The sequence below is a fragment of the Mustela lutreola genome, chromosome 2, assembly GCF_030435805.1.
Source record: "Mustela lutreola isolate mMusLut2 chromosome 2, mMusLut2.pri, whole genome shotgun sequence".
NCBI lineage: Eukaryota > Metazoa > Chordata > Mammalia > Carnivora > Mustelidae > Mustela > Mustela lutreola.
The window spans coordinates 132,395,117-132,422,833 of NC_081291.1; the positions used below are offsets into that span (position 1 = coordinate 132,395,117).

General features: G+C 41.2%; 1 protein-coding gene across 6 annotated transcripts in view; it reads left to right on the plus strand.

The window, feature by feature from the left end:
• The window catches only part of GOLIM4 (golgi integral membrane protein 4), an 85,753-nt gene extending 75,354 nt beyond the window's left edge, over window positions 1–10,399 (plus strand). For 4 of the 6 annotated variants that reach the window (XM_059163541.1, XM_059163542.1, XM_059163544.1 and 1 more), the window contains 3 exons: window positions 70–138; window positions 8,285–8,365; window positions 8,673–10,399. In XM_059163541.1, coding sequence (XP_059019524.1) covers window positions 70–138; window positions 8,285–8,365; window positions 8,673–8,822 — 300 coding nt within the window. In that variant the 3' untranslated portion in view covers window positions 8,823–10,399. The remainder of the gene's footprint in view (window positions 1–69; window positions 139–8,284; window positions 8,366–8,672) is intronic. The other 2 variants (XM_059163546.1, XM_059163547.1) reach the window with 1 other exon arrangement.
• The last annotated feature ends 17,318 nt before the right edge of the window (window positions 10,400–27,717 follow it).

Here is a 27,717-nt window from a genome sequence, read left to right on the forward strand (position 1 = left end):
TGTCCCAGCGTACTGTGAAACGCATCTCCAGTGTTCAGTAACCTGAGCTTCCCCCTTTTGTTTCAACAGATGGCAGGAAACCCAGACCAGCAGGAGGATAATGTTGACGAGCAGTACCAGGAAGAGGGAGAGGAGGAGGTAGGGAGGCGGAGTGCAGGAAACTGGTCAGGATGCTTGGTGTATCGCACTCCCCTTACGTCACGGCATGGGCTTTGACACACCTTCTGTAGACACCTTCAGAAGGACAGAGGTGGGAGGAGAAAAGGTGCTTTCAAGAAGAAATGGACCATGGGGCGCCTGGGTGGCTCAGTGGGTTAAGCCGCTGCCTTCGGCTCAGGTCATGATCTCAGGGACCTGGGATCGAGTCCCGCATCGGGCTCTTTGCTCAGCAGGGAGCCTGCTTCCCTCTCTCTCTCTGCCTGCCTCTCCGTCTACTTGTGATTTCTCTCTGTCAAATAAATAAATAAAATCTTTAAAAAAAAAAAAAGAAGAAGAAGAAGAAGAAATGGACCATGGAAGTAGAGTCGTTTGGTTAGGAGGCAACGAAAACAGGGTCATAAATCCTTCCTCCTGCTTCTCACTAGAAATTTTGAAATGAAAGAAGACATGTGGCCTTCTAGGAATGGTGGACCTAGGTCTGTCTGTTTTTTGTAAGAAATACTTTCTCCTGTTTCTTTCCCCCATAAAAGAGAGAACAACAAAGCTTTGCCTGTTGAGGGGTTCTGGAGTGACCCCTGTAACTTGTAGACATTGTCACTGTTCTGCCTCAAGAGGGTACCTCCCAGTATCTGTCAGAATACAGTTAACACTCTCCAAAAGAGTTTTAAGTGTCTCCTTTTTGCCTCTTCTGTCCTAGGAATTTAGAGTCATAATGAAATTTAATGATAAAGGAAGGGAAAAATATGTAAGAAGCTCAGCTGCATAAAAAGCATTTGGGTAGAAATTTTATTTTTTTTTTTTTGAAGATTTATTTTAGGGAGAGAGAGAGAGTGAGCATGGGGTGGGGAGGAGCAGAGGGAGAGAGAGAGGGAATCTCAAACAAACTCATGTGAGCACATAGCCTGACACAGGGCTCCATCGTACAACCTGAGAGCATGACCCAAACCGAAATCTAAGAGATGCTTTAACCAACTGCACCACCTAGGTGCCCCATGGGTGGAATTTCTTTCTTTCTTCTTTTTTAAAATATTTTATTTATTTATTTGTCAGAAAGAGAGAGAGAGAGCACAAGTAGCAGGAGAGCCAGGCAGAGGGAGAAGCAGACTCTCGCTGAGCAATGGGCCCAGTGTGAGACTCGATCCCGGAACCCTGGGATCATGACCTGAGCCGAAGGCAGACACTTAACCAACTGAGCCACTCAGGTGTTCCTCCATGGGTGAAATTTCTTAAATTTCATTTTAGTTTCCTTTTTATTATAAACTTCTGGCAGATGATTGCTGACTAGGTTCAGGGAGCACCTATCGTGATGGCACACCCATGTAAGTGAGGGACAAGCACATCTGGTTGGGGCTGGTTAGTCACAGTGCTCTACTGTATGGGACCCCTGAAGCTCCACACCTGGGGACATGCTATGAATGAGGCACAGGCCTCGACAAGTCCCATGTTGAGTCTCTCTCTCTGGCCCAGGAAAGCTCTGGTTTAGAGGGATTTCTCAGCCAGGCTTCTTGCTGACATGAGGCTTTAGCCCTAAGGGGAACTGCATGAATGGATGGACAAGTGTCAGCCCAGACACTGGGGCTCCTGCTCAGAATCCACGTGCTGCTGTACTCGTGTGGGTAGTTTCCTCAACTAGCCCTGCTTTTTCATTTTTGTAGCGTTTGTTGTCCACTTCTCAGAGCTAATGTTAATAAAATTTGTGCTTATACCTGAAAAACAGAAAGGGATGTTGCTCTTTATAGCCATTGGCAACATACAGCTCTACTCCTGTACACTCTGGCTTGATCTTTTTATTCTTTCTCTGTTCTCCTCCTGCTGTTCATCCTGATCAAGATCCTTAGCTATGGTATCACAGGAGAGCATTAGAAAAACTAGCAGCCTTGAATATTAAGACATTTGGCAAGGAAAAGGTATTCATCTGGACTTCTCTTGTAACAGGATGTCTAGACAAATATTATTCTGTCTCATTATGCCCGATGCCCGATATCTTTGAGGGATTAAAAGAGAGGAGGTTCACCTTGACTTTTTTTTTAAATGCAGAAGGGTAAACATAAAATTTTAATCTGTATTTACTGATTTTTTTTTTTTTTTAACCTTCATGTTATGTCAGTTAAGGTGGAGAGAGCACTCCAGTGATCCAAGCAGGTTCAAGGATAGGGAAAAAAAGAAAGAGAGAGGAGGGGAAGAGAGTGGTGACAGGCCGGGGTGAAGACTGCTGCTCTTTGTCCCTTGGGTGCGCTGAGCCCACTGGAGCCCTTTACTCTCCCTGCAGTGGGCCCCGGGTCCTGCTCCTCTTTCTCTGGTTTCCTGCTCTGAATTTCTCTCTGGAGTCTCTGCCCCTCTTGCTGACCCCCTCTTGCATAGGCCTGAGGTCTGAGGTTGTGCACCCTCCCATGGAGGAATGCTCTCAGCCTGCCTTTCTTCTTCCCTGGGTGACTCCTCTTTCTGTCCCTGAGGGGCCCTTGCACAGACTGTGGTGCCTTCCTGAGATGGTTAGCTCTTGGATCTTCCCACCTTTTCCCATTGTTCCCCGCTCTTTCCTGGAGGAGGGAAATACCAAATACCATTTAAGGCTAGTAATAGTTGAAGATGAAGTTCTCACCAGACTGCAGCAAAATGGGAAGGAGAGGAATGCAATATATGAGAGCCATTTCACGTTTCTAAGTGATGCTTGTGAGACATTTGTGGGATGCTCCAAAAGCCATGAAGTGATGTGTCATCTGTGTCCTTCTTCTCTGCACTGAGCCTCAGAGTACACTGACCAGAGGGATGTATGGCCCATTGCTTTCGTGTCTTCCCCTCCCACATCACCTGACTTCCGTCAGCATTTGCTCCTAGAAATGAAGTCCATCTTGCCAGGGCCCTCCCTGCTTAGAGGTTCAGCCCGTCAGACTTGTGACTTGAGCTCAGAGAGTGGAACCCAAGACGAGTGTGCTTTTTGGAAATCTGCACTATCCCTGCCTTCTTTTAGTGCAATAGTGTTATCCTTCTATGATATACAAATGATGGTTATGAACAAGTATTCATGGATTATTGTTTGGGACATTCATGTGGGGATCCCATCCTTGTGTTGCTTACTTTCCAGACTTTTTATCTACTGATGAGCAAACAAGACAAAGTATGGCATTGCCCAAAGGTGCTATGGTGCTTAAAAGTGATTTAAATGCTCAAAAAAATATGTTAGTTAAATGACTGCTTGAAAACACTCTCAGTGCTCATTTTGTCCAAATATAATCGAACATAGATGGATCTGTGCACTCGTGGGAGAGCACGCACAGGGTTACTTGGCTGCCTTTAGTGGGGCTGCCAGCCGGGAGTCACCCTAGCACGGAGCTGGCCTGGCAGCACCGCTCCCCTGTTCACCATGACCCCAAGAGCTGCTGGTGCTGAAGGCCTTTCCTTTGTCACATTCCTTCCACATCTTTGGATCTCAGCATCCTGATCTACTTCACGTTCAGCCTTCTGGTTCCTGTCTTATCCCATGACATCTTTGATGTGTAAAGCCAAAGCCCATTTCGGACTCAGTAGATCTGTCTTATTTTGGCGATTAAACTTTGCTACATCACATAGGGACCGTTTCTAAAATGCCTAAGACATTAGATTTCAGTGAATAAAAATGAGTAATGAGGAGCAGTGTTGGGAAATCTCTGACAGAATGTTTGCATCAGCTTTATCAGTGTACTAAAGAGGGTCGAATGTGGAAGACGTAATTGGTGTGTCTCCATTATAAAAGTAACATTTGGCTTCCGTTATTAATCTAAGCATATTTAAAAATTAGAAACTCTGTGTATCATTTTGTTCCTTTTCAGTAATGCCTTTTTTTTTTTAATAGTCAAGGTTCTTTCTTTTTTTTTTTTTTTAAGATTTTATTTATTTATTTGACAGACAGAGATCCCAAGTAGGCAGAGAGGCAGGCAGAGAGAGAGGGGAAAAAGCAGGCTCCCTGCTGAGCAGAGAGCCCGATGTGGGACTCAATCTCAGGACCTTGGGATCATGACCTGAGCTGAAGGCAAATGGCTTAACCCACTGAGCCACCCAGGCACCCTATCAGTTATGCCTGTTAAAACAAGTTTGCATTACTTTTGTTCCAAACACAAAGAAGATATTACCAGAATAAAAATGTCTATCTATAAGTTTGAAAATTACAAAATTTGCATTTGTGTGTTCCATAAATTGAAGAGTAATTTACGTCAGGGCTTCTTTCCTCAGATTCTATTGACAACTGATAAACAACCCAGATTTTCTGTAGTAGATCTCCAGGGAAGAGAAGAAAGTATGTATGCAAGGGCATTTATTTCTCTAGTCAGAGACATTCTTAACCCTACACTGCCTGTCACTCAGACTAGTAGCTCTCAGTCTTTACCATGGCTAAGAATCCCTTTGGAGAGAGTGTATGAAAGGTACAAACTCCTGGATCGGATTTTACCCTCGGAGATTTTGATCTTAACCTATGGTGGGGCCTAGGAATCAGAGTTCCAGGAACATGCTGTTTGGAGAAGCATTCCTGGAACAGGTGGCCACATGTGGACTCAGGAAAGTCTGAACCTCCTGAAACTTCTGTGTCAAATGAATTGTATCTGTGCCTTTTTGCATACATTTGCATTTCTTCCCAAAATCTTAAAAGGGTTCATGACCCCCCCACACAGAAAATTAAAAATCACTGATTTTTATCAAACCCTTTTATTTGACAGATAAGAAATTTGACCCTTAGAGAGGTTAGCCAAGTTTCTGAAGATCACATAGCTGGTTATTGTTGGAACCATGATTAGAGCCCATCCAGATCCGATTTTATTTTTATTTTTTATCTTTTTTTTTTTTTTTAAAGATTTGTATTTATTTATTTGACAGACAGAGATCACAATCAGGCAGAGAGGCAGGCAGAGAGAGAAGGAGGGTAAGCAGACTCCCTGCTGAGCAGAGAGCCCGATTGGGGGCGTGATCCCAGGACCCTAGGATCATGACCTGAGCTGAAGGCAGAGGCTTTAACCCACTGAGCCACCCAGGCACCTCCAGATCTGATTTTAGAGGCTATCATAATTAAGTATACCAAGGACAGTAACTAAATAATTGATATGGGCAAATTCTTCCTGATAGAAGTTAGTGAATGCAGAAGGAATGATGGAGTTAGAAAGTCATCATTTTTGTAGCCCCTAATTAAAACAAGTGACTTAAGAGCCAGTCATCAGTGGATGACATCACTAGATGAGTGGAGGTCAGGGAATTTTATCATGGAGGGTTCAGGCAGTTACCTTCTGAGCTCACAACCAACTTCAGCCTCACAAAAAATGGGGCAAGTGTTATGTGCTTCCTAATGTGATGAAAATACAAAAATCTGCAGCATCACCTTTGAAAAACTCTTGCTTTGCACATTGAATCTGAACTCACATAAATCTTTAACTTCCTTTTTTAAGAAATGTGAGGGCTGGAGAAATGAATTAAGTGAGATGTTAAAGAAGCCAGTGAATCCAGAGTGTGGGTCATTCTACAGGAAAACAAGTCAATAGCATTAAGGAAAAAGGGGAGCAGAACCGCTGTTAGGTCTTTGGATGATGTTTAGACCAAACCAACTATAAATGGACAGTTTGGGGTTTTTTTTTGTTTTGTTTTTGTTTTTTGATTTTTTGATTTTTATTTATTTGACAGAGAGAGCGAGAGAGAGAGAGAGAGCATGAGTGGGGGAGTAGGAGGAGAGGGTAAAGCAGGCTGCTTACCGGGCAGGGATCTCAGGACCTGGGATCATGACCTGAGCCAAGGGCAGATACTTAGCCAACTGAGCTGCCGAGGTGCCTGACATTTTGAAGATGATTAGGAAAATGTTAAGTCGGAACTAGACATTAGATAATACCATGGAATTATTTATCAGGTGTGATAATGGTGTTGTGGTTATATAAGAAAAATCCATTGTTTTTAGAGATACATACTGAGTTGGGTAAGAATGAAATTACATGAGATCTAGAATTTTTAAGACTAGGTCATCAAAATAAAGAAAGAAGAAAGAAAGAATGAATGAACGAACAGAGATAGGTGATGCAAGGGTGGCAGCATTGAGCTAACTTCTGAACCTTGGTTATGGCTATAAGGAGTTCCCTGAATTATTTGCTTTATTTTTATGTGCCGGCAAATGTTCAGAATAGAAACAGGTGACCTTATTTTTATACAGCCAGCATTTTAGAGCCACAGTTTAAATCCAGGTCTGTCCGAATCTACAGCCTGTGTTAGGATTTGGCACACTACAGGCCTCAGTCCATTTTGTAAGTCAGGTCTCTTTCGAACATGCCTTTTTGTTTTACCTATTGTCCAAGGCTGCTTCTGCACCCCAGCAGTAGGGTTGAGTAGCTGCTCCAGAGACTTTATGGCTGAGCAAGGCTGAATATTTACTAAATCTGGCCTTTTACAAAAAAATTTTGTGGACCCTGATTTATATATACTTTCCCACCACCTTGCAGTTTCAAGGCAGTTCCTTCCCCCAGCTAAACCAAGTTTGGTGTTCGCTAGTATATTTTTATTATTAAGGCTGCAGAAGACATACTTTTGTTCACTGAAATTGATGGGGATACTTCAGTAATTTAATGATGTTTTAGTTAGTGAGACTTTAAGTATATATGTAGTCTGAAATTTAGTAATTCAGTGTTTTCAACTCAAGTGTTACTATGAGATTGTGTGACAGAGGGCAGAAAAGGGGTTATGGACGACTGTTAAAGAATCTGTAGGTGAGACTAGGGTGTCTTCTCTTTAGCTCTCACCACTGGAACATGTGAGTACAAAGAAAGCCCTATGCCACTGTCCCCAGAATGTATTTATTTAGTTGCATTGTAGTTTAGGGGCTCTTTAGAAGAGGTTCAGGAAAGCTGGGCTCCTTGTAGGCCTCTTTGAAGGGTCATCTTTGTTAGCTCTTAACAAGTCAGGTTCCTGCTGGTAGGTTGTGGTTCTTTCCTGTCACACCTGGACTGGACACTGTGAGGCAGCCCTTAATCTGTTCCTCTTTATGTGTAGCATCTGTTTGCTTTCCTACCTTGCCCATTTCTGGGACTTCTAACACCCTCTTCCCTGTCTCTGCCCCCAATCTGGTAATTCTGTGTGTTATTCAGGAAGACCTACTTTTATACCAGTATCCTAGGACAGCTCAGCTTTTCTTTTAGTCCAGGATACTACATAATGCTTAATGGATGGGCAGCAAAGTTTTTTTGAAATTCAAGTGACTTCAATCTTTTGGCATACATACACGTTTAGAAAGTATTTTACCTTGTATTTTTGTGGAATGGAATCAATAAATAGAGATGATTTGGGGCAAATAATCTCTGTTTTGGGGTACTTTCTTTGATTTACATTTTGAAAAAAATAATTGGGATCAGTGACATGTAATTGTAATAGTGCACATAAAAGAAAACTTGAAACAGAAGTGTCATAGTAGAACACTGGAGAGATGTAGGGATGTGGGGTAGCTTAGTAACTATCTCATGAAGAAATTGAAATGATTGTGTTTTATGTTTTAGGTATTTTAGCCAGAGAACCTTACTCTTAATTACAGGATTATATATACACATTTTCTCTGTTTTCTGCTACCTCATGTATAGGTAATGGTGTCTGTTTTCTGTGCCTTCACAGAGCAGGTGTTTTTTGCATTGATTCACTTATTCATTCATTGACTGATGCATTTCACCAGTATATATTAAGCAATTGCCGTGTGCCAGGGACACACCTAGGTACTGAAGACAGTTGAGTAAGACAGGTGGTTCCTGTCTTCCTGCAACTTACATTCCATCAGAGCTTTCAGACATCTGCAGTTGTCCCAGTTTGAAATGGGAAATTTTTAATTTTATAAGCTGAATTTCTGCAGGTTTATACTTGCAGGGTTAATGCTTATTCAGAGAAAGAAACTCAAACAGAAAAGTCCTAGGCTCCAAATCGATGGCATTGATTTTTTTGTAGGAGGTGTATTGTACATCTCTTCCTAGCTAATGGACAAGTTAAATCTTTGACTCAAAGAGACTTTTGTCTTTTTTCAAATTTAGTTTTATTTTACTTTGTTTCTGCTCATTTTAATGAACTATTTGGAAATAAAAATCTGTTGTTGCAAGTGTTTAAGTGATATAAAAAAGGGTCATCTGGTATCCCTGGTTTCTTTCAGGTTCAGGAAGATTTGACTGAAGAGAAAAAAAGGGAATTGGAGCATAATGCCGAGGAGACATACGGTGAAAATGAGGAAAACGTAGGTATAGGACAGATGGCTACTGCGCGTGTGCGCATGCGTAGGAGACACGTCTGGCTGGTTGGGTAGAGGTACCGGCGGGTCCCACTCGGGCGCCGAGCAGTTTTAACCGGCCAGCCTGGAATTAGGAAACCCTGTGACACCGTGAAGGTCAGGGAAGACCAGCGCTGTTGCCTGTCGAACATATTCCTCCACTCGTTTCCTTCCTCTAAAAATGAGTAACTTCACACTAATTCTTTAAAGGGGGAATTATTTATATCACTAACCCTGTGCCCTGTTCGTTTCCCCTTTTCCTTTTCCTTTTAAGGCCGACGAAAAAAACAATGATGGCGAAGAACAAGAAGCTCGGGATGACCACCGCCCTAAACGCCGAGAGGAACCCTATGAGGAGGAGGAAGAAGAGGAAGACGACGGGGCTGCGGTGGCGGAGAAATCCCAGCGAAGAGCGGAAATGTAGCGGCGCCGACCGCGTGGACAGGGCTCAGCCGACGGGCTCCTTTCAAGCTGCTCAGAAGTAAATCTGCCTACTGAACTCTAGGATATTTAATTACAAAAGTTAAGAATTTAGACTTTTTTTTAACTTTTATATTAGAAATGCTCATACATTTATATGAATATATTTTGATAACCTAGGTTAGAGCTTCTTTTATATTCAAGCTAAACACGAACCAGAAGAAAAACAATAAAGCAAACCTTAGCCTTTGAATCTCATTTTTCATAGATTATGTGATGTTGAAAAGAGCACCGATTTTGTATATTTCAGCTTGTTACTTTTCTGTCTCCTAGTTTCCAGGTGTTCTGTTGTTTGCCTTTAACAAAATACAGGATTTCAAGTAGGGAATACTGCAAAATGCTGTATAGTCTTTAAGAACAATGGCCAGCTTATTATTAACTGCTGCCTTTCTAAGGTTCTTGTGTATAGTTGGGATGGAATGTTCACCCCTCTGTCTCTGGAATGAGATCTATGTACAGACTGACATATGATTGGAAAAGCATTTTGTTTATAAAGACATTGTTTTTCAGGCTTTTTGTGTCAGAAAAATGTTTGGCTCTGCTTCAAATCACAGCTGTTCATGAAAGGAATTAGATTTTAAAATGAGACGGTACTCAAACTTACGCCACAGTATTCTGGACTTTGATAGTCCAGTATTCAAACAAGGTAGGATGCATCAGTGTATTAACCTTCTTGAAGGACTGAAACCTTGTTTCATAACTAATTTAGTGTGTGTGGGTGGCATTTTCTATGTGAGCACCCATTCAGTTCTTTTTTTTCTGAAATCATCTAGTAATATCCTTGTTTCAATATCTGGTTCTCTACTATAATATATATTTTCTCCATAAAGTCTGGTCCTCAATATGTAATCACTTTGATGACAAGTATGAATATGAAGGCATTCCAAATTACACAATTGAATAGGGTTATTTCTTGTAAACTATACAGTAAAATACCCATGGTGATATGATAGACCCTCATGATCTTTCTGTTTGCTAGGATTGGAGCTTGTGTTATGCCCATGTATGGCATTTTAATGACTACAAAAGTCCCCTAAAATAAAAAAATTAAAAATCAAAAATTCTTCTGGGATCAAGACATATTTGTCTCTCTACATAAAGATTTTTAAATATTAGAATTAGGTTATATAATTCATATGTGGTGTGTGGTTTTATAATAATACTCTCAAGTTAATGAAGACATTTAATTTCTACCACTGTTATATGAATGTAAAGTTAGTTTTTAATAACCACACTCATGTATGGTTTTGATTATTATCCCAGTGGAGTGATTATATGTATGCATAGGAATGTTTTGTTCAAATATATTTTGGATTTTCAATAATCATAAATCAAATTTTACCTTTATGTATAAAAACCCTTTATGTAATGTAAAATGTATAATATTGTACATAATATTCAGAATACAATTATTTTGGTAAATTAGTTTGTATTTTTAATGTCCCAGTTGCAGTATTTAATTATTTGAACCATATTGAAACTTGGTAATAGTCAATAAAGCTATAAAAAGCAACTGGTAAATCTTGTAAAGTCTGCGATATCTTATTAGTTTCTGTTCTTATTCTTCAGTTCTTTTTTAGGAAAGGAAAAATTTTAGGAAGTACCGGTATAGATTAATGAATTATAAAATGCCTTTCCAACCTTTTCCTACTTTCCTTATCTCTCTCTTTCTGATTGGATTGGTACTTTATTTTCTTTATCCCTCTCCTAAAGAAAGAGCCAAGAATTATTTTACTTGAGCTAGTTCCTGGAGAAGAAAATAGAAATAGGTACAGAAATGTCAGAGACTGTCATGTGAGCACACACAAAACAAAGAAATACATTTTAAAGCCCACCTAGGAAAGCAACCAGCCCAAACCATTCTACTCTATGGCGCCAAGTTCTAGTCCCATCCTAGCTACTGTTTGGAAGAGAACTAATCAATCAGAGTTGAGATACATTAATGAGATGCGCAAAAATAAAATGTCACTTGTATTTATCTTGCCAATTAATCTGTGATTTTTGGTGCAGCCAATAAATCAAAGGATTTGGTCCCAGTGACATGTTCAGAAGGGGGGAAAAGGCACATTTATTAGGGACAAGTACAGTGAACACACCAAAAAACTACATTAGTACAATGTAATGTCTAGGTATTTGTAAGCGTGACTTTAAAAGGTCCTGGAGTAAGGGTATAGTCTGAACCACAGGTAAGTCACAGCAACTCACTTTGATAAAAAAAAAAAATTTATTGACATTGAATGTCTTCATGATGCACGCAGTGTGTGAATAGGACCCACTTGATCCCCACAGCAATCCTCTTTAAGGTTGATGAAATCCCGCTTTTCATAGCTGAAGAATTTTGCCCTCCTGGAGCATTTGACATTATTTAACTGCTCTGAGTTCTGGTTTGTCTCATGACATTGTGGTGTATCCATACTGTGGCACGTTGCACAGCCATTAAAAAAAAAAAAAGGTTCTGTTTCTATTTCTGTTCTCAAATCCTCTGTTGTCTTATATTGTAGTATCTCTTCCTACTTTTCTCCTGGCTACTTCTTCTCAATCTCTCTCTTTTTTTTTCCAGAATTTTCTTCGTATACATGCACATAAATATTAGTATTCTTCAGCTCTTATCCCGGAGCTCTTTTCCTTACAGCCCTCTCCCCATCCATGTCTTAAGACAAGTGTCTCCCAATCCATTGCTTAAACCTAGCTTGTTATGACCCATTCCACCTCAGATTTATAATTTTCAAAGCTGAATTTGCCCCCTCCACACACCTAAAACCTGCTTTTAGGTTCAGTATCTCAATTCACTAAGCTTCCCAAAACAAAGTTTGTCCTTGATTCTGTCTTCATTCTCTATGGATGCTACTAAAATATCTTTAAACTTGCCCATTTTTTTTCCTATCCCTAGTATCCTGGTTCAGGCCACTGTTACCTTTAACCTGTGATGAGGGAACAGAAGGCAAGCTGAGGACAAAACAGAAACTGACACCCACAACCACCAAAAACCCCCTCCCACCCCGGGATACATGTGACATAGCTCACACACTCCTGGCTGCCCTAAAGCTAAGGAAAGGAAAAACAAATTGTTAAACTTATATAGAGATCACAATCCTGAAAGACCTGAGTCTCCCTCAGTTCACAAGTATCTTAGCAATTTACAAGAACAAAGCATTTCTACCAATAACCTAGCTTCCAGAAGGAAGTGCAGGTACAGTTAAATGCCCTTCTAACCTGCAGTCCATTGACAGATACTTGAAGCGGGCACAGTGTAATGTTCCTCCAGGAAGTTCCCAACTATATTCATGTTACTGCCTTGCTAGAGGAGTAAACAACCTTAACTTGACCATGGCAAGGCCTCTGGTATCTTGTAGGTCGCTCCCCCTAAAACTTCATCTCCTGGACAAGTCCCTGGACAACAGTCCCTTAACTTCTCTCACTTGCTATTTCCTACCAATCCCTAAAATCTGTGCCAGTGTGATCTTTCTAAAGATAGCAATAACAGTCCTCCATTATAAAATTATTTAATAAATAGCTATTCCACATAGGGAAAATTACAAACTTTTTAATATAACCTACACAATCGTGATCTGGCCCCATCTTACCCCTTCAACCTTCTGATTTACATTCTAATACTGCATCATAATAAATCTGGCTCCTTTTTGTGAGGCACATTCCTCTCAATATCTTAGTAAGGAACCTTGACCAAGGTGTTGTTAATTTAGGATAGCTGGTGTCCATTTTCTCAGTTGTGTGGAGAAAACAGTCTACAGAAGTAGAGAACAAAGGTAACCCACAAAGAGAAAACAAAAGCACAGAGTCATGGCATTTTTTCAGTCCCTATATCTTGCCATCCTTGATGCCAGCCAAATCTACCCATAGCTTGATTAATGAGTAAATAAATCCTACTTTTTCATTTGAGCTACTTGGAAATGGATTTGTCTGTTACTTGCCATCTGAATATTCCTGACTAATAATTAATTTCAGTCCCTTTAAATCATCGTACTCTCTTATATTATGGTAAATTTATTACCTACTCTCTCCAGAAACATTGTTCAATCCTTATTCACTCTCTTCTTTGTCTGACTCGTTGCTTAGGTCCCCCTGTAGATACCATTTCCTCTGGGAAGGGGATACCTCCCACTCACCCACCCCAACTTAGGTTGCATACCTTTTCTTTGTCCCTCTGTAACATCCTGTATTTCATACTTACCACAGTGTATGGAAACAGTCTATAACATATCTATACTCTTCTTGACAGACGTGTTCGGTGAGAGTGGAGACCTTATTTCTCTTGATAATTGTTGCAACCCAAATACCAATACCTTCAAATATTCAATATTCACTGGATGAGTATCTTACAGTCCTATCTAAGAATATTCATCTCATTTCAAGATTGTACAATGAACAAATGGCAGAGCTGGGATTCCTTCCCAGGTGAATCTGATTCCAATGTTAACTCCAAATACAGCCAGGGTTGAATGGATCACTATCTCATATTCTGAGTTTCATTTATTAAGAAGGTGTGCTTTAAATCTGCAAAAACAAATCTAATGGGAGTCAAAAATTTAAAAATGAGCAAAATCTCAGCTCTACGGTCTTGAGGAACCAAGAAATTGGAATTATTTGATCAGAGAAAGATACATGGTCAAAGGAAAATGTAACATTGTATGTCTAAGAAGCATTGACTATAGCATGAGAAATAAAGAATTTTTCGTGAAAACAGGTTGGTGGAGTTATCAAATCTGAAGAGGTTTTCAAATCAGAATACATTAACCAATTAAGACTTACAAGAGCTCCACCTAAGCCAAGGAATAGATGCACTCTTCTCTTGGAATGTTTTTGGGTCTTGTGTCTGTCTGCTGTAAGGTGGGATTGTGGGGGGCAGTTGGTATGGTGGAGTAGGTCATGTGTTCATCCACTGGTTGTCCTTTTGTCTGCATACCATTCCCCTTCTGCTCTTCATTTGTGGAAAGGCCTAGTCCTGTAACCACAGAATTGGACCCCAAACTCCTAACCACCCCACATTCTCTTCTTAATCAAGCTCTATATACTTTAAATTTTTAAAATCTCTAGGCTGATGGTGCCTCCACAGCTGACCATTTGTGGTCTCTGCCTGGAAAACATTATGCTGAGGCGGGGTGGAAGGATCCTTCAACAAATCAATGGTCTGGTCTGTTTTAATTTGGGGACAAGGGCATGTGTATTTTTCCTAGGAATGCTGATGGACCATCTGGCTCCCCAAGGGCCTCCTGCTTACCTGCAATGGATCACACTCCAGAGGAACTTCTGGATTCATCTCAAACACCTCATCCCACCATTCTGGAGGCTTAGGATTACACCCCTAACGCCTGCTCCTCCACGTTGGCCACCTCGTGTGAAAACAACCCACCAAACGACGATCCCAACTTGGGGACAACTGAAGACCCTCACAGTGCAGGCACGGGAATTGTTGGAGGGCCGGAAAGTTAAGAATGAACCCAAAAGGCTTTTCTAGCCATGACAGCGTTTGTTGCCTGCCAGTCTGCATCCGAGCGAGATTCCAATCCCTCGGGCAGCTCCAAACTGGCCTCCGTGAGCTTTGTCTAAAAAATAAAGAAGGGGAACTGTGGTGACCAGAGAGCAACTGTGGTGACCTTGAGGTCTTAGGGCCAGGTCAGAGACCAGCCCTATCCACCAGGGTTCAGCCCTAAAGTGCTGCCATAACCTCAGCTTGCAGAAGCACCGAAACCACACAGCAGATTTGCCCTTAAGCTAGTTGATCTGATTCGAGGCTGTACTGAAACAGCGGTACTGTAACAACGCTGAATGAGAAAACTTATTTACCGGTAGTTTGTTGATTATTCTACTGAATTGTAAATGTAACAATCAAGGTGACACCCATGTGATTGTATTGTGCTTGAATCCTGTAACACTGCTGTAAGCCAATAAAGTTGTCTTAGCAGCACTGGCTGTGACCCTCCCGAGCCCATCTTTTGTGTCTTCTTTCTCATTCCCACCCCCAACTCAGGTTAATCCGTTCAGTCAAGGCTGGTTTCTCAGCACCAAACCAGCCACTGTGCCCATCTTCTAGGATTTCTTTGTTCTTCCTTCCTTCCTTCCTTCTTCTTCTTAAGATTTTATTTTTTCATTTGAAAGAGAGAGAGAGAGGCAAGAAGTGGGAGAGGGAGAGGGAGAAGTAGACTCCCTGCTGAGCTGAGAGCCTGTGGAGGGACTGGATTCCGGGATCATGACCTGAGTCAAAGGCAGAGACTTAACAGTCTGAGCCGCTCGGGCATCTGTTTCTAGGAATTCTGTATGAGGCTTAATTAGAGAAATGCTCTCTGGCTGCTCTGACACTGGCAGGAAATGTACATCTGGAGCTTCCAGGAGTCATACTGTAAGGACCTATTTAGCCAGAGCACTTCCATCCGGTTAAACAGTAACTTTATTGTTTAACCTTTAAACTGTCCCTGCCCCCCTTCCCCCAAGGAACTTACTTAAAAACAAGTCCCGGAAACCAGTCCCAGGTAACAAAGCCCAAATACAAGGTCAGGCCAGGTGGAGACATCTGATCAGTGGGGGGTCGCGTACTTTCTCCTTAGCTGCCAAGCAGTGTGGGCCCCACCTTTTGGGCGCCAATTCTGACCAAGGTGATAGGCTAGTTCAAATATTTACTAGGGTAAATTGTAATTCAGTTGGTCACTTATATGTGATCTAACATGACTGTGCAGCTTTCTCTGTGTGTTACAATTTCATTGGCCACCTATGTGTGGCCAGGCCCAACCACACGGCCTCCCTTAAAAGCTAGTCTGTGAAGCAGAGAGAGGTTGCCCTCTCTGTAAGAGGCACAGCCCCAAATGTTCGGTTTGATTCTTGATGCTTGGCAGCAAAATAAAGCTTTGCTTGACCACCACTTTGTATCAGTCTCACTCCTTTAATCACGGACGCATTATTGGGGGACCTAACAATACTCCTCATGACCTGGAGAACACCCAGTTGCAGCAGGAAGAAAGGAAGTTAATATAGAATGGGTAAGGATTGGGATATCAGGGAGGAAGAAGAAAGTGGGAAGGGGTGAGAGACAGAGACAAAATGATAAAGGGAATGGTATTCAAACTCCCAGGTTCTGACTTCCTGCGGTTTCCCTCCCTTTCTTTCTTTAGTAAGTGTGAGGTTCTTTTCAATCACATGCAATCTAAAGGACATTGATTACTTCATCTTCTATTCAAATTACAGTATTCTATTTTAGCTTCATTTCTTCCTGCTTCTACTGGCTATTCTCCAGGTCACTAGCAGTAAGACTCCTAGAAGCTCCAGATGTATATTAGATGATAGGTAGATAGATAGATGAAGAACAGGATTAGGATGAGAGGAAATTCTTGGCATTAACTTTTAGTCATCTTACCCTAAAGGTAGCAAGTTTTAATAAAAAATAACATACTTTTTGCCAGTCCCTTGATCTTCATGCTTTCTCTTGAATCTGTCTTTAAGGCCAAGAGAATGTGTTGAAAGCTTTGGGGTTATTTTAATGAGGTTAAGAATACTCATGGATCCTCCTTCTTTAGTCTACACCAAAGATTGTCAACTTTTTCTGTAAGGGGTTAGACAGTAAATCTTTAAGTCACCATGGGCCAGAGAGCCTCTTTTGAAACTACTCACCTCTGCCATTGTACTGAAAAAGTAGCCAGAGACAATACATAAAGGAATGAGTATAGCTGTATTCCAATAAAACCTGGTTTACATAAACAGAAAGCATGCCAGATTTGGCCTGCAGATTGTAGACACCTGTTACATATGATCTGAATGCTTGCTGTAAAAATAATAATTTCAAAAGAAAGTAGAGCATTTGGGGATTTCAGGTATCATAAGGCTTTCTATTTCTTTCCTCTAATCCCTTCTATTTTGAGTTGGCAAGCACTCAGTATTATCTCAGCTGCTGCATTTGTACACTATTTTAAGTAATTGGAATGAAATACTTTTGTCCTTCACTATCTTGGCTGACCTTGTTCTTACCATTCCCTATATGTTACTAATGGAGCTTGAAATTAAATGTCATTTCTGTTTGTCTGTTAACACTTACACAGAATTCCGTATAAGGTACATGCCTTTAAAAGAACCGATCCACTGGAAAACATGGGTTTGAGCAAGATGAGATGACTTCTTTTGGTCTGTGTGTTCATTCTCATTTTAAGACTTAAGGAATGAGAACCACTTACCACAACTGCCCATTAATACATTAATGATAATCAAATTTTATCTTTTTGGGGGGGAGGGGGTTTGTAGGTATTCCAATTCTTGTTACATTTTTTCATCCTAGTGGAGTTAGACTGCTTTTTTCCATAAGGGCAATTCAGACCCTTTACATGCCCTTAGCCATGGCCAATTACATCCTGTGGTGGTTTTAAGGTCTATCTACAAAATCTTTAATAGTCATCCCTTTAAGAGGTGGAATCTAGGGGCACCTGAGTGGCTCAGTGGGTTAAGCCTCTGCCTTCGGCTCAGGTCATGATCCCAGGGTCCTGGGATTGAGCCCCGCATCGGGCTCTCTGCCCAGCAGGGAGCCTGCCTGCCCCCCCACCCCTCCGCCTTCCTCTCTGCCTACTTGTGATCTCTCTCTTTGTGTCAAATAAATAAATAATCTAAAAAAAAGAAGAAGAAGAAGAGGTAGAATCTAGTTCCCATTCCCCTGAGCATGGACTGGACATCTAACAAATAAAGTTGAAGGAAAGTGATGGTGTGTGCCTCAGAGGTTAGGTCACAAAGACAATGCGGCACCCTCCATGTTCTCTCTTAGAAGCCAGCTACCGAGTCATGAGGATACTTGAACAGCCTTATGTTGAGACATACATTTGTGTGGCAAGAAACTGAGACCTCTAGTTAGCCAACAGCTAGTGAGAAACTGAGGCTTCTGTCCACAGCCACCCGAGTGAGTTTGGAGCAGACCCTCCAGCCCCAGGCTAGCGAGCAGACTACAAGCTGAATGTAACCTCATTGGAAACCCAGAACGAGAACCACTGAGACAAGTTGCTCCCAGGTTTGTGGCCCACACAAACTTGATACCATAAATGTTTATTCTTTTAGGGTGTGGAGTCACTGGTTACACAGCAGTAGATACTACTACGTCTTCTAAGGAGTGGTTATAACTCTAAGTGGAGAGGCCATCGGTGAAGATGATGTGAAGATGATGCAGCCACATGGTGGGACTGGGCAGCTAGCCAGTTGCTTCCCTGGAAGCCAAGTCTAGATGCAGTGGTGACACAAGATGAAGTTCAACTTAATGAGTTAAATACCTCTAACCCAATTTATTTGTTCAAATTATTAAGATTATTTTTGGCAGATGTTAGTAGCTTCCAACATGGTGTCACTCAACTTGGATTCACACCTGAAGAATTTCTGAGCTAGTGATACCTGGGCTCTACTTCCAGGGACCCTGAATTACCAGCCCTGTGGTATAGTCTGGACATCAGGATTTTAAATTTCCTCAGGTGTTTTTAAAGTACAGCTAAGATTAAAATTAAGTTAAAAGTAGGAAAGGGTAATGTTCCCTCCCCAAAGTCTCCCTACCAGATGATAAACTACGATTTAAATTCTGGGATTTCTATATGAGGCTTGATAAGAGAAATGCTCTCTGGCTGCTCTGATGATTAAAACAAGTCTCAGACCAAATCTGCAAAGCAAATATATAGGCAAGCAGACACAGACATTAAGCTTTCCTGAAGTCTGCATGAAGCACAGATCCCTATCCTTTTAGGCATTCCAGATAGGCAAAGGTGTGAAAGAGTTGCTCAGGACAGATTCTTCAATACCGCAGGCACAGAATTCATCTAGATTTCTGGCCAGATCTTGGCCCTGACAGTCTTCCTTAAGAGGCCCAAGTCCTCTTGCTGTGGGTGGGCCTCCAGGTGCTCAGATTTCTCTTGGAGTGGGGGAGGGGCCAGGCCAATACCTGTACAAGACTTCCTTCAGCTCACCACCAATTTTGAATACAATTCATTCATTTCTAGAATTTAAAAAAAAAATCTTTAATACTGAATGGAGCTGATTTAAGTGAAGAGAGTAAAAGATCTTGTGACAGTGGTCTCAGGAGTGTAGGCCCTGATGAGACCATCAGTTTCTCAGCCCTGGATGCACATTAGAGCCACCAAAGACACTTTTAAAAGAGTCTTGTCCTGACTCCAGTGTAATTAAATCAGAAACTCTGAGGGCAGAACCTGGGCATTGGTCTTTTTAAAAGGTCTCTAGGTAAGTCATGACCACAAGGGGTTAAGGGTGGTGGGGAGGTGTATCCCTAAAGGAGTAGTACACAATGGAGTGTTCTGGGTGGTGAAACTCTTCTCTATTCTACGAGAGTGTTATGCAAATCTATACAGGCACAAGGACTCTCAGAACTGTACAGCAAAAGAGAAGCTCAAGCTTATTGTATGATTTTAAAGATAAAACGCAACTCTTAAATTCTTTTTTAAATCTTTTCTTTTAAAAGATTTTGTTTATTTATTTGAGAAAGAGAGCATGAGCAAGAGAGCACAAGCAGCAGAACAGCAGAGGGAAAGGGAGAAGCACATTCCTCACTGAGCAGGGAGCCCTTGTGGGGATCCATCCCAGGACTTTGAGATCATGACTGGGGCCAAAGGCAGTTGCTTAACCAACTGAGCCACCTAGGCATTGCACTATTAAATTCTTTCTAAACACCTCAGATGATTCTAATGTACAGCCAGCCTTGGGGCCTCACTGGATTAGATTCCTTCCAGGGATGACCCACCATCTTTGGGACATATCTTCATAGTTTGGGCACCAGCAACATGAACATCCTGCATTAACGAGCTGCCCCATCCCACACATGCGCATATCCATGTAGCTGAGCACACCATACTGTCTGTGCTGAAGTATTCTAAAGTAAATTAAAAATGTTATAGTTCTGAGATACAGTTGTCTTTCCCACATTCACGCTCGGGAAGGTGAAAACACTGCAGTGGAGAATTGCGCAAGTCAGCCGTTCTATTAATCTCTGCTCTTGGAGAAAAAAATTCACAATGCAATTGCTTTGCCTCAAAAAACACTGTTTCTCAAACCCATAAACTGTGGTTTTTAATAGAACAACAAAGAATCCCCCAAAAGAGAGGAGTTTAGCAGTTTAATTTGCTTCAGTTTTGAGTATCATCATAGGCAGAAATAAATACATTTTATATCACAAAATAGTGTGCATGTATATGTGTGTGTATATCAGTGAAATAAAAGTTTCAAGAAACAGCTCATGCCTTTTCTATTTTATTCTATTTCATGGCAGTGTCAGTCATGACTCAGTATCTTGATATCATGATGAACTAATGGTGAGAAAATCACAACTAAAATACTCTGGGAGAAAATAACCCTGTGTCTGTGCTTCTTCCTGCCACGTGACAGAGAAACAGACAGGAAGCTGACCCCTGGCTGCACCATTCTCTAGCTTTCTGAAGTGAGCAAGTTTCTTGATCTTTGTGCACCTCCACTTGCTCACACATGAAATGGAACAATTGCAGCAGCCTTGGGGAGTGGTTGGGACCACTGATTCTTCATCTGAAGCACTCAACTCTGAAGTTTCTCTTCCCTTCTTTACATTTAGGACTCACTGAGAAAGAGGACATAGAAGTCCTGAATTGTTTCTTTAGCTTAGAGACCAGAAGACTAAACTTAACATTTAAAAAAAATTTTTTTAAAGATTTTATTTGTTTATTTGAGAGATAGAGCAAGCACAAGCAGGGACTAGGAACAGAGGGAAAGGGAGAAGCAGATTCCCCGTTGAGTAAGGAAACCAATGTGGAGCTCAATCCCAGGATCCTGGGATCGTGACTTGAGCCAAAGGCAGACGTTCAGCCAACGGAGCCACTAGGCTCCCCTGAGACGAAACCTAAACTTACTGTCATTTGTTTTATGTTGAAAATCAATTTTTTAAAAATATTTTTTATTGTTTTTATTTTAGTTCCAGTATAGTTCATGTACAGTGTTATATTAGTTTCAGGTGTACAATATAGTGATTCAAGAATTCTATACATTACTCAGTGCTCATCGTGATACGTGAACTCTTAATCCTCCCCACCTATCTCACCCCTCCCCCCACCTACCTCCCCTCTAGCAACCATCAGTTTGTTCTCAAGAGTCTATTTTTTGGTTTGCCTCTTTTTTTTCCTCTGTTTTGTTTAACTTCTACACACAAGTGAAGTCACACGTTATTTGAATTTCTTGGACTGCATTGATGTTATTCTTTTTTTTTTTTTTTTTCAAGATTTCTTTATTTAAGAGAGAGAGAGAAAGAGAGAGAGCACAGGAACTCTGAAGAGCAGAGGGAGAGAATCTCAAGCAAAATCCCTGCTGAGCACTGAGCACAGAGCCCTACACAGCGCTTGACCTCACCACCTAGAGATCATGATCTGAGCCCAAACCAGAAGCTGGCCGCCTAACCCACCGAGCCACGCAAGTGCCCCTTACTGTTTTTCTTTACCAATGGTATGCGGTAACTAGGTCTTATCAGAGCTTTCAATGTATGAAATATTCAAATATCTTAAAAACAGTATATATTCTTCAGTCTCCAATAATTCAGGACACTCTGGCTGGAGTCAGAAAAGTAAGTTAAGCAGTTGTTCTGGCTAAAGAGAATTGAGCAGTTAATACAAACTGATCAGCCCCACTCTTATCCTTACTCTAACCAGGAAAGTTTCACTTTTATGGGTTTGTCTGAAGGATAACTAGTAGTATACGAGGGAAAATAAGATGATCATCCTAGTTAAGGAATAAGGTGGGCCAAGAGTCTCAGTAGAAGTTCTGGGAACACAAACAGCCTCGCTGGACTCCTCACGGTTAACTCACCACCTCCATAGCATCCCAGGGCATTTGAGGACCTAGCAAACTAAGCAAAGTATACTCAAATATTCACAAAGGCACTTCCTAAAACTTTAGAGATTGGAAACATATGCTATATGTACAGAAATATCAGTCACACAATATGCATTAGTACCATGAAGTAAACCACAAGACAAAGCAGCTACTTGGTTCAGCCTCTAGCTTTTGTTGAGGCCCAGATAGAGCCTGGGTAGGGGAGGAGCAAGGTAGGGGAGGGGCAAGGTAGGGGCGGGGCGGGGCAGGGGCTATTTATTCACAGTGTGGACAGCAGTTGTAACTCACGACTGTGCGCTGTTTAGTGACTGTTGAAGCCAGGCCAACTTTTCTGAGAAAGGAAGAAAGCTCAAATTTTGTGGTACACTTCAGGTATGTCTCTAGACTTCGATCACCAAGCTGGCTTTTGGATAGCAAAAGCTGTTGAAAAGGCTGCTGATCCTGAGAGAAAAGCAGGTGTTGGTTCGAGACCTTAGGAGTTCTCCCAGTAAACTCTGAAACGCCCCTCGCGGGGAGATCAGGGAGGGCGGGAAGAAAGAGGCGGGCCATGCTGGTAGGTGGCCGGTTTAATAAGCGAGGGAACTTCCACAGGAGGCTTGTCTTCGGCGCTGCAAGAGGAGAAAACGTTCACACCTGCCCACCAAGTCTTAAAGGTGTATCCAGAGGCCTTGACTGGTTTCAGTCACGCATACGGTCCACGTGATCTCAGCAACACATCACTCTGCGCCGCATCCTTGCGAATGGCCCCGGCGGTGGGAACTGCGGGCAGAAGGAACATTTGCAGGGCAGGGGCAGGGCGAGGAGCCTCCTACTGCCTGCATCCCCCTTGACGGTCCATCGTGGTCACAGCCTCTCTCTGACTTCCTCCAACAGCAGGTGAAATACGTTATCTGAAGTGCAACAAAATCACTGGAGTGCCTAAAGAGCCCAATAAATGCTTAATAAGAATGAAACTGGGTTGGGAGGAAAATCAACCATTACCAGATATTTGGAAAGGGAAGTATCCTGCAACCCGTAGGTTTAATCTGCTTGGAGGCCAGCAGGAGGGGACTGCAAAATGAAAGCCCGGCTTCTGACTTTGAAAATGCATTTCCATTTCATGTGCACCTACACGCTTAAGTTTTGATTTTCTCATACTACCAGTTAGTCACACCGCAGGACAGCCTGCGTCAGGAGCATCCGCGTGAATGCCCTGGGAACATCTTTCTGGCCTGAGTCTCACCCATACAATGTTCCACAGGAGTGCTCTAACTTTAGCGAACCACACCAGGTACTCCCCTGTCATTCTTCTTCCTTCTCATAGTTGTTTTCCTCTTCTTTTTGTGCTAATCAGCTTACTCATATTTGAAATGCCTTAACACTAGGGCTTGAAGACTTGAAGATCTCAAGGAGGAATGAACAACTTGGCCCCCGGTTCTGGATGAAGTCGTTTACCCACCTGTGGAGGATCTCAAGGTAACTAAAATGAGTATCACATGTGTATGTGAATCTTGGTGGTGTGGGGTTGGAATGCTACTGGAGAATATGCCAAGAGTCTGCAGGCTGCCTTGAGGCTGGGGAAAGAAAAAAGAGCACTGCAGAGCAACCCATTTGCCTAGAGCCGGCCTGCCTTGTTTGTCTTTAGCGGTGAGGAAAGTAATGAAAATATTTTGCATTACAGTTCAAAGTTTATGACTCTTTGCAAACTCTAGGATTAGTTACTTTCATCCCACCAGATTGTAGACTTTGACTCCTTCGGTGGCTTAGTAATTCTGTTCTGTACCTCTCTTTGGAACGAGTTTTAAGAGCCCCTGGGAGCTCTTCTGTCTTCCCTTTTCATAGCGTCTTGGCTTCCAATACCTCAGAGCTGCAGGAAGGCACACAGGTACGATCAAGGCTAACAGAATGGAAACCAAGATTCCAATTCCTTTCCTCTACTTTTCTTTCCTTCAGCTCCACATTTATAAATATTCTTGGTTTTTGAGGACCGACAGCTGAATTAATAAACAATGCGCTAGTGCAGATAGCACAATAAGGACATATCTGGGCTTTCATCCTTCTAGCGTTTCCCAGTGGTCTAGTCTCAGCTCTTGAATTCATGAGTGCTCCCTGTTTATAGGCAAGCTTGGCTGTGGCCCCCCATCCTCTCTGTCCTGTTTTCCATTCTTTCACTAGCAGTCTGGTGAAGTCTAGATTTTGTGAGTCAAGATTCACTGCAAAGAACCAGCTGGCCCCTGGCCAACATCCCATGGCTTCCTGGCCTACTTTTTTGTTTTATTTGCTATCATAAGAATAACAAATAAGACAAGGTTTGCACTAAGCCAGTTCCTGGAAGGAATCTTAATATTATACTTTTTCTTTTTACATAGCTTAGAAAAGCAAATATTCTATGGCTGGATATCAGTACTAATTTTTTTTTTTTTTAAGATTGATTTGAGAGAGGGAGTGTGTGCCCTCACACACGTGCATGCAGGGTGACAGGGGTGGAGGGGAAAGGAAGAGAAACAGGCTCCCCGCTGAGCAGGGAGGCCAAAGAAGCAAGGGTCTCCATCAGAGGACCCTGAGATCATATCCTGAGCCGAAATCACGAGCTTGACACTTAATAGACTGAGCACCCTGGTGCCCCTCAGTACTAATTTTTATGTAATGTCTATTTTCTAGAGAGTGTCCTATATTATATAAAACTCTCAGTCATTTAAGATAGCCATAGATGATGGTAAGCATATTCTACGAATACTTCAAAATATAGCATTAATTTTATGGATCTCTGAGCGCCTGATATGTGTATGATCTCTTTTAATGAAGAGGTAACTCAGCAACCTCATCCATATGTAGAACTGTTGAATTAAGAGGGAATACAATATTGTATATATTCCCTAGCCCACAATTTTAAGGGAAATCATTCAACTAAACTGTCTCTCTGATATTTTTTCTGCTTTAGAAATTATAATTATGCCTTTACCTTACATATGAAAAATTAATGAGCTCTCATTTCTATTTTGATGGCTCAGATAAAAAACAGCACCTTCATCTCCTATTCTCTTATAGCTCTCTGTTATTTCCCCAGGGGTATAACTCCAGTATATCTTTAAATCTATAGGTGATGCCAACAACAAGTAAGCTTTTCTGGTAATTCAAACACACTTAAGTCCCAAATGTAAAATTTGAAAAGAATCCTAGCTGTAAATATTACTTTTGGGCCAACTGAAAATCATATATTTCTCCTTGTTGCTTAGAAGTATACTTAGCCTCTAAAGCGATATTTCTTAGAAAGTGCAGAAATTACTAAAATTTAAAAAAAATTGGTAGTCTGGTTCTAATTAATATTGTCATTATTTTCAAGTATATTTGAGTTACGTTTTCAAAATTTAATGTACTTACCAAGTGATAATTAGAAACAAAGTCCAAATGAATAATTTTTTTGTCCTTTTTTCAAACTGAAAATATTCTTGGAGTAAAAGGGAGGGAAGGCTCATGTGTTTTTGTATAATCACAAATGGCTTCATATAGTTAGAACTGACTTTAGCAATTTTTTTTCTTTTGTCAACTTAGTAAAATAATTGCCAAATTCATTATTCAACAATTTAACATTTGATGTTATGAATGGATTAACTGTAGCTTTTGAAATTATTTCCAAAGCTGTTGAATATTTTTATGAACAACCCAGAAGGAAAGGTCATCATTTTGAAAAGATAGTAGGAGAAGGTCTGACTTGTCTTTCACTAAAGGTTCTATCAAATTAATTGTACAATATGAGAAGCTTAAAGTATCATCTGTCAGGCAGGAATTTAATGGCCTATTGTTAATGGAAAAAATATAGTATTAATTTCACATCACCATGTAGCAACAAGTAATTAACTGGCAGAGGTAGTTTATTCAAAAACTTAAATAAAATATTTACATACTGTTTTGAAAAGTGATCATTTTAGATAAATGAAGATCATGTATGTTTACAGTAGAAAAGAGTGATATTGTAAAAAAAAAAAAAAAAAAGTTTTTTCTGATTAGTGTCAAAACAATTGAGACATCAGCAAATTTCTACCTAACAATGAACCCATACCAAAATTTGACATTAGTGTCTCCATTAGCTTCCTAGGGCTGCCAAAACAGATTAGCACAAACTGGGTGCCTTAGAACAACAGAAATGTATTCTCTCACAGTGTAGAGGCTAGAAGTCCAAAGTCAGGGTGTCTGCAACATTCCTTCCTTTTGTTCTGAGGGAGGTTTTGAAGGAGAATCTGTTCCAGGCCTCTCTCCTGCCTTCTGGTGGTCGCCAGACTCCTTGATGTTCCTTAGTTTGTATGGGCATTACCTTCACATCTGTCTCTGTCCTCATGTGGTGTTTTCCTTGTAAGTGTCTGTGTTGTCACATGACCTTCTTATAAGGGCATGTGCTGTTGGATTTGGGTCTGATCTAGTACAATTTTGTCTTAACTTATTACTTCTCAAAGACCCTATTTCCAAATAAGGTTATATTCTGAGGATCTGGGTAGACAGGAATTTTGGAGGGACAATCCTGTAAAGAGTCTTAACTGTTGGAAAGAAAAAATGAACAGTTAAAAAAAGTGGCTCAGAATATGTTTTTGGTATTCATGGGCTTAAACTGACAGTTAAGTAATTTTATTCAATTTTATCAGACTGGATGTGAGGGCGATCTGGCTGCGACATCTGTCACCCCATTGATCGCCAGGGTTGATTCGGCTGATCTGGCTGGCTAGGCGGGTGTCCCCTTCCTCCCTCACCGCTCCATGTGCGTCCCTCCCGAAGCTGCGCGCTCGGTCGAAGAGGACGACCTTCCCCGATAGAGGAGAGGACCGTTCTTCGGTCAAGGGTATACGAGTAGCTGCGCTCCCCTGCTAGAACCTCCAAACAAGCTCTCAAGGTCAATTTTATCAGACTGAAGAACTAGGAAATAACTTAATAATACCATTTGTAGAAAATGTTGGCATAGTCTCTGTACACATTATCAGAAAGAATCAATAAATATTTATTGAACATTTACTATCCCGCGGGCACATCTTTGTAGAATATTGGTCTTTCATCTCTCTGAAACATAACTACTATTGATTAAAATATTTATTATATCCATTCTTGATTGCTTGTAATACATAAAGTAGGGCATGAATTGTTGGAGAAAGGAAAACAAGAAAGACCTAGTACTTGTCCTCAAAAGCTTTCAAATAAAGACCTATTCTATTGTAAAGAAGCGTGCAGTTTGGTAAGTGGGGGAATGACCGGCTGTTTACCTACTAGCCAGGTAATCATAGGCATGTTAGTAGACTTCTCTGCATCACACTTTCTTTGTCTGTAAATAGGGATGGTGATATTTTTATCTCAGAAGATTGTTAGGAGGGTTAAATGAGTACATGCATCAGAAGTGTTCAGAACCATGAGTAGACACAGGAAGCTTTGTAAAGATGTTAGCTACTATTTCAAAAGGGGAAAAAAAAATCTAGTGATATCAATATTTAAGGATGATGTGGGACAATACTGTAAAGTTGTTGGGGACCCAAACAGTCTCCAGAAAATGGTTTCAGGAGAACATTGGTTATTTTGGTAGTTATAAATAATTTATTTGAGATGGCAATTGACTTTCTTATTGGCAGGAGTCGTTTTTCTGTTTTAATGTAATGAGTGGGTTTTCCTTGGGTAATGTAATGATTTATTCTGGAGTTGAACTTGCTGTTAAAAGTGAATCAGGTGGAAAACTTAAAATACTTGAAGAATTTGAGTTCTGTGGGTGTGTTTTTGATATCTGTGGGTTTGAATGTTTCCTGCTGAGATGTTTTGGGACAATGGTTGTGACAGAAATCTGTGCTTTCCTCACAAAAAGAAACACTGGCCCAAGCAAAATAGGACAGTCATCTTGAGAGCACCCTTGTCATGGGTTCCTGTCTCCAAAGAGGAGCCTTCTGCTGACCAACTACACTTCCTGGGACATGGATTGCCACAGACAAAAACACACCACCCTAGAGCAGTTAAATTACTCTGATTCTGATGTTTTCCTCTGCCAGCCCTGCTAAGGCTAGTAG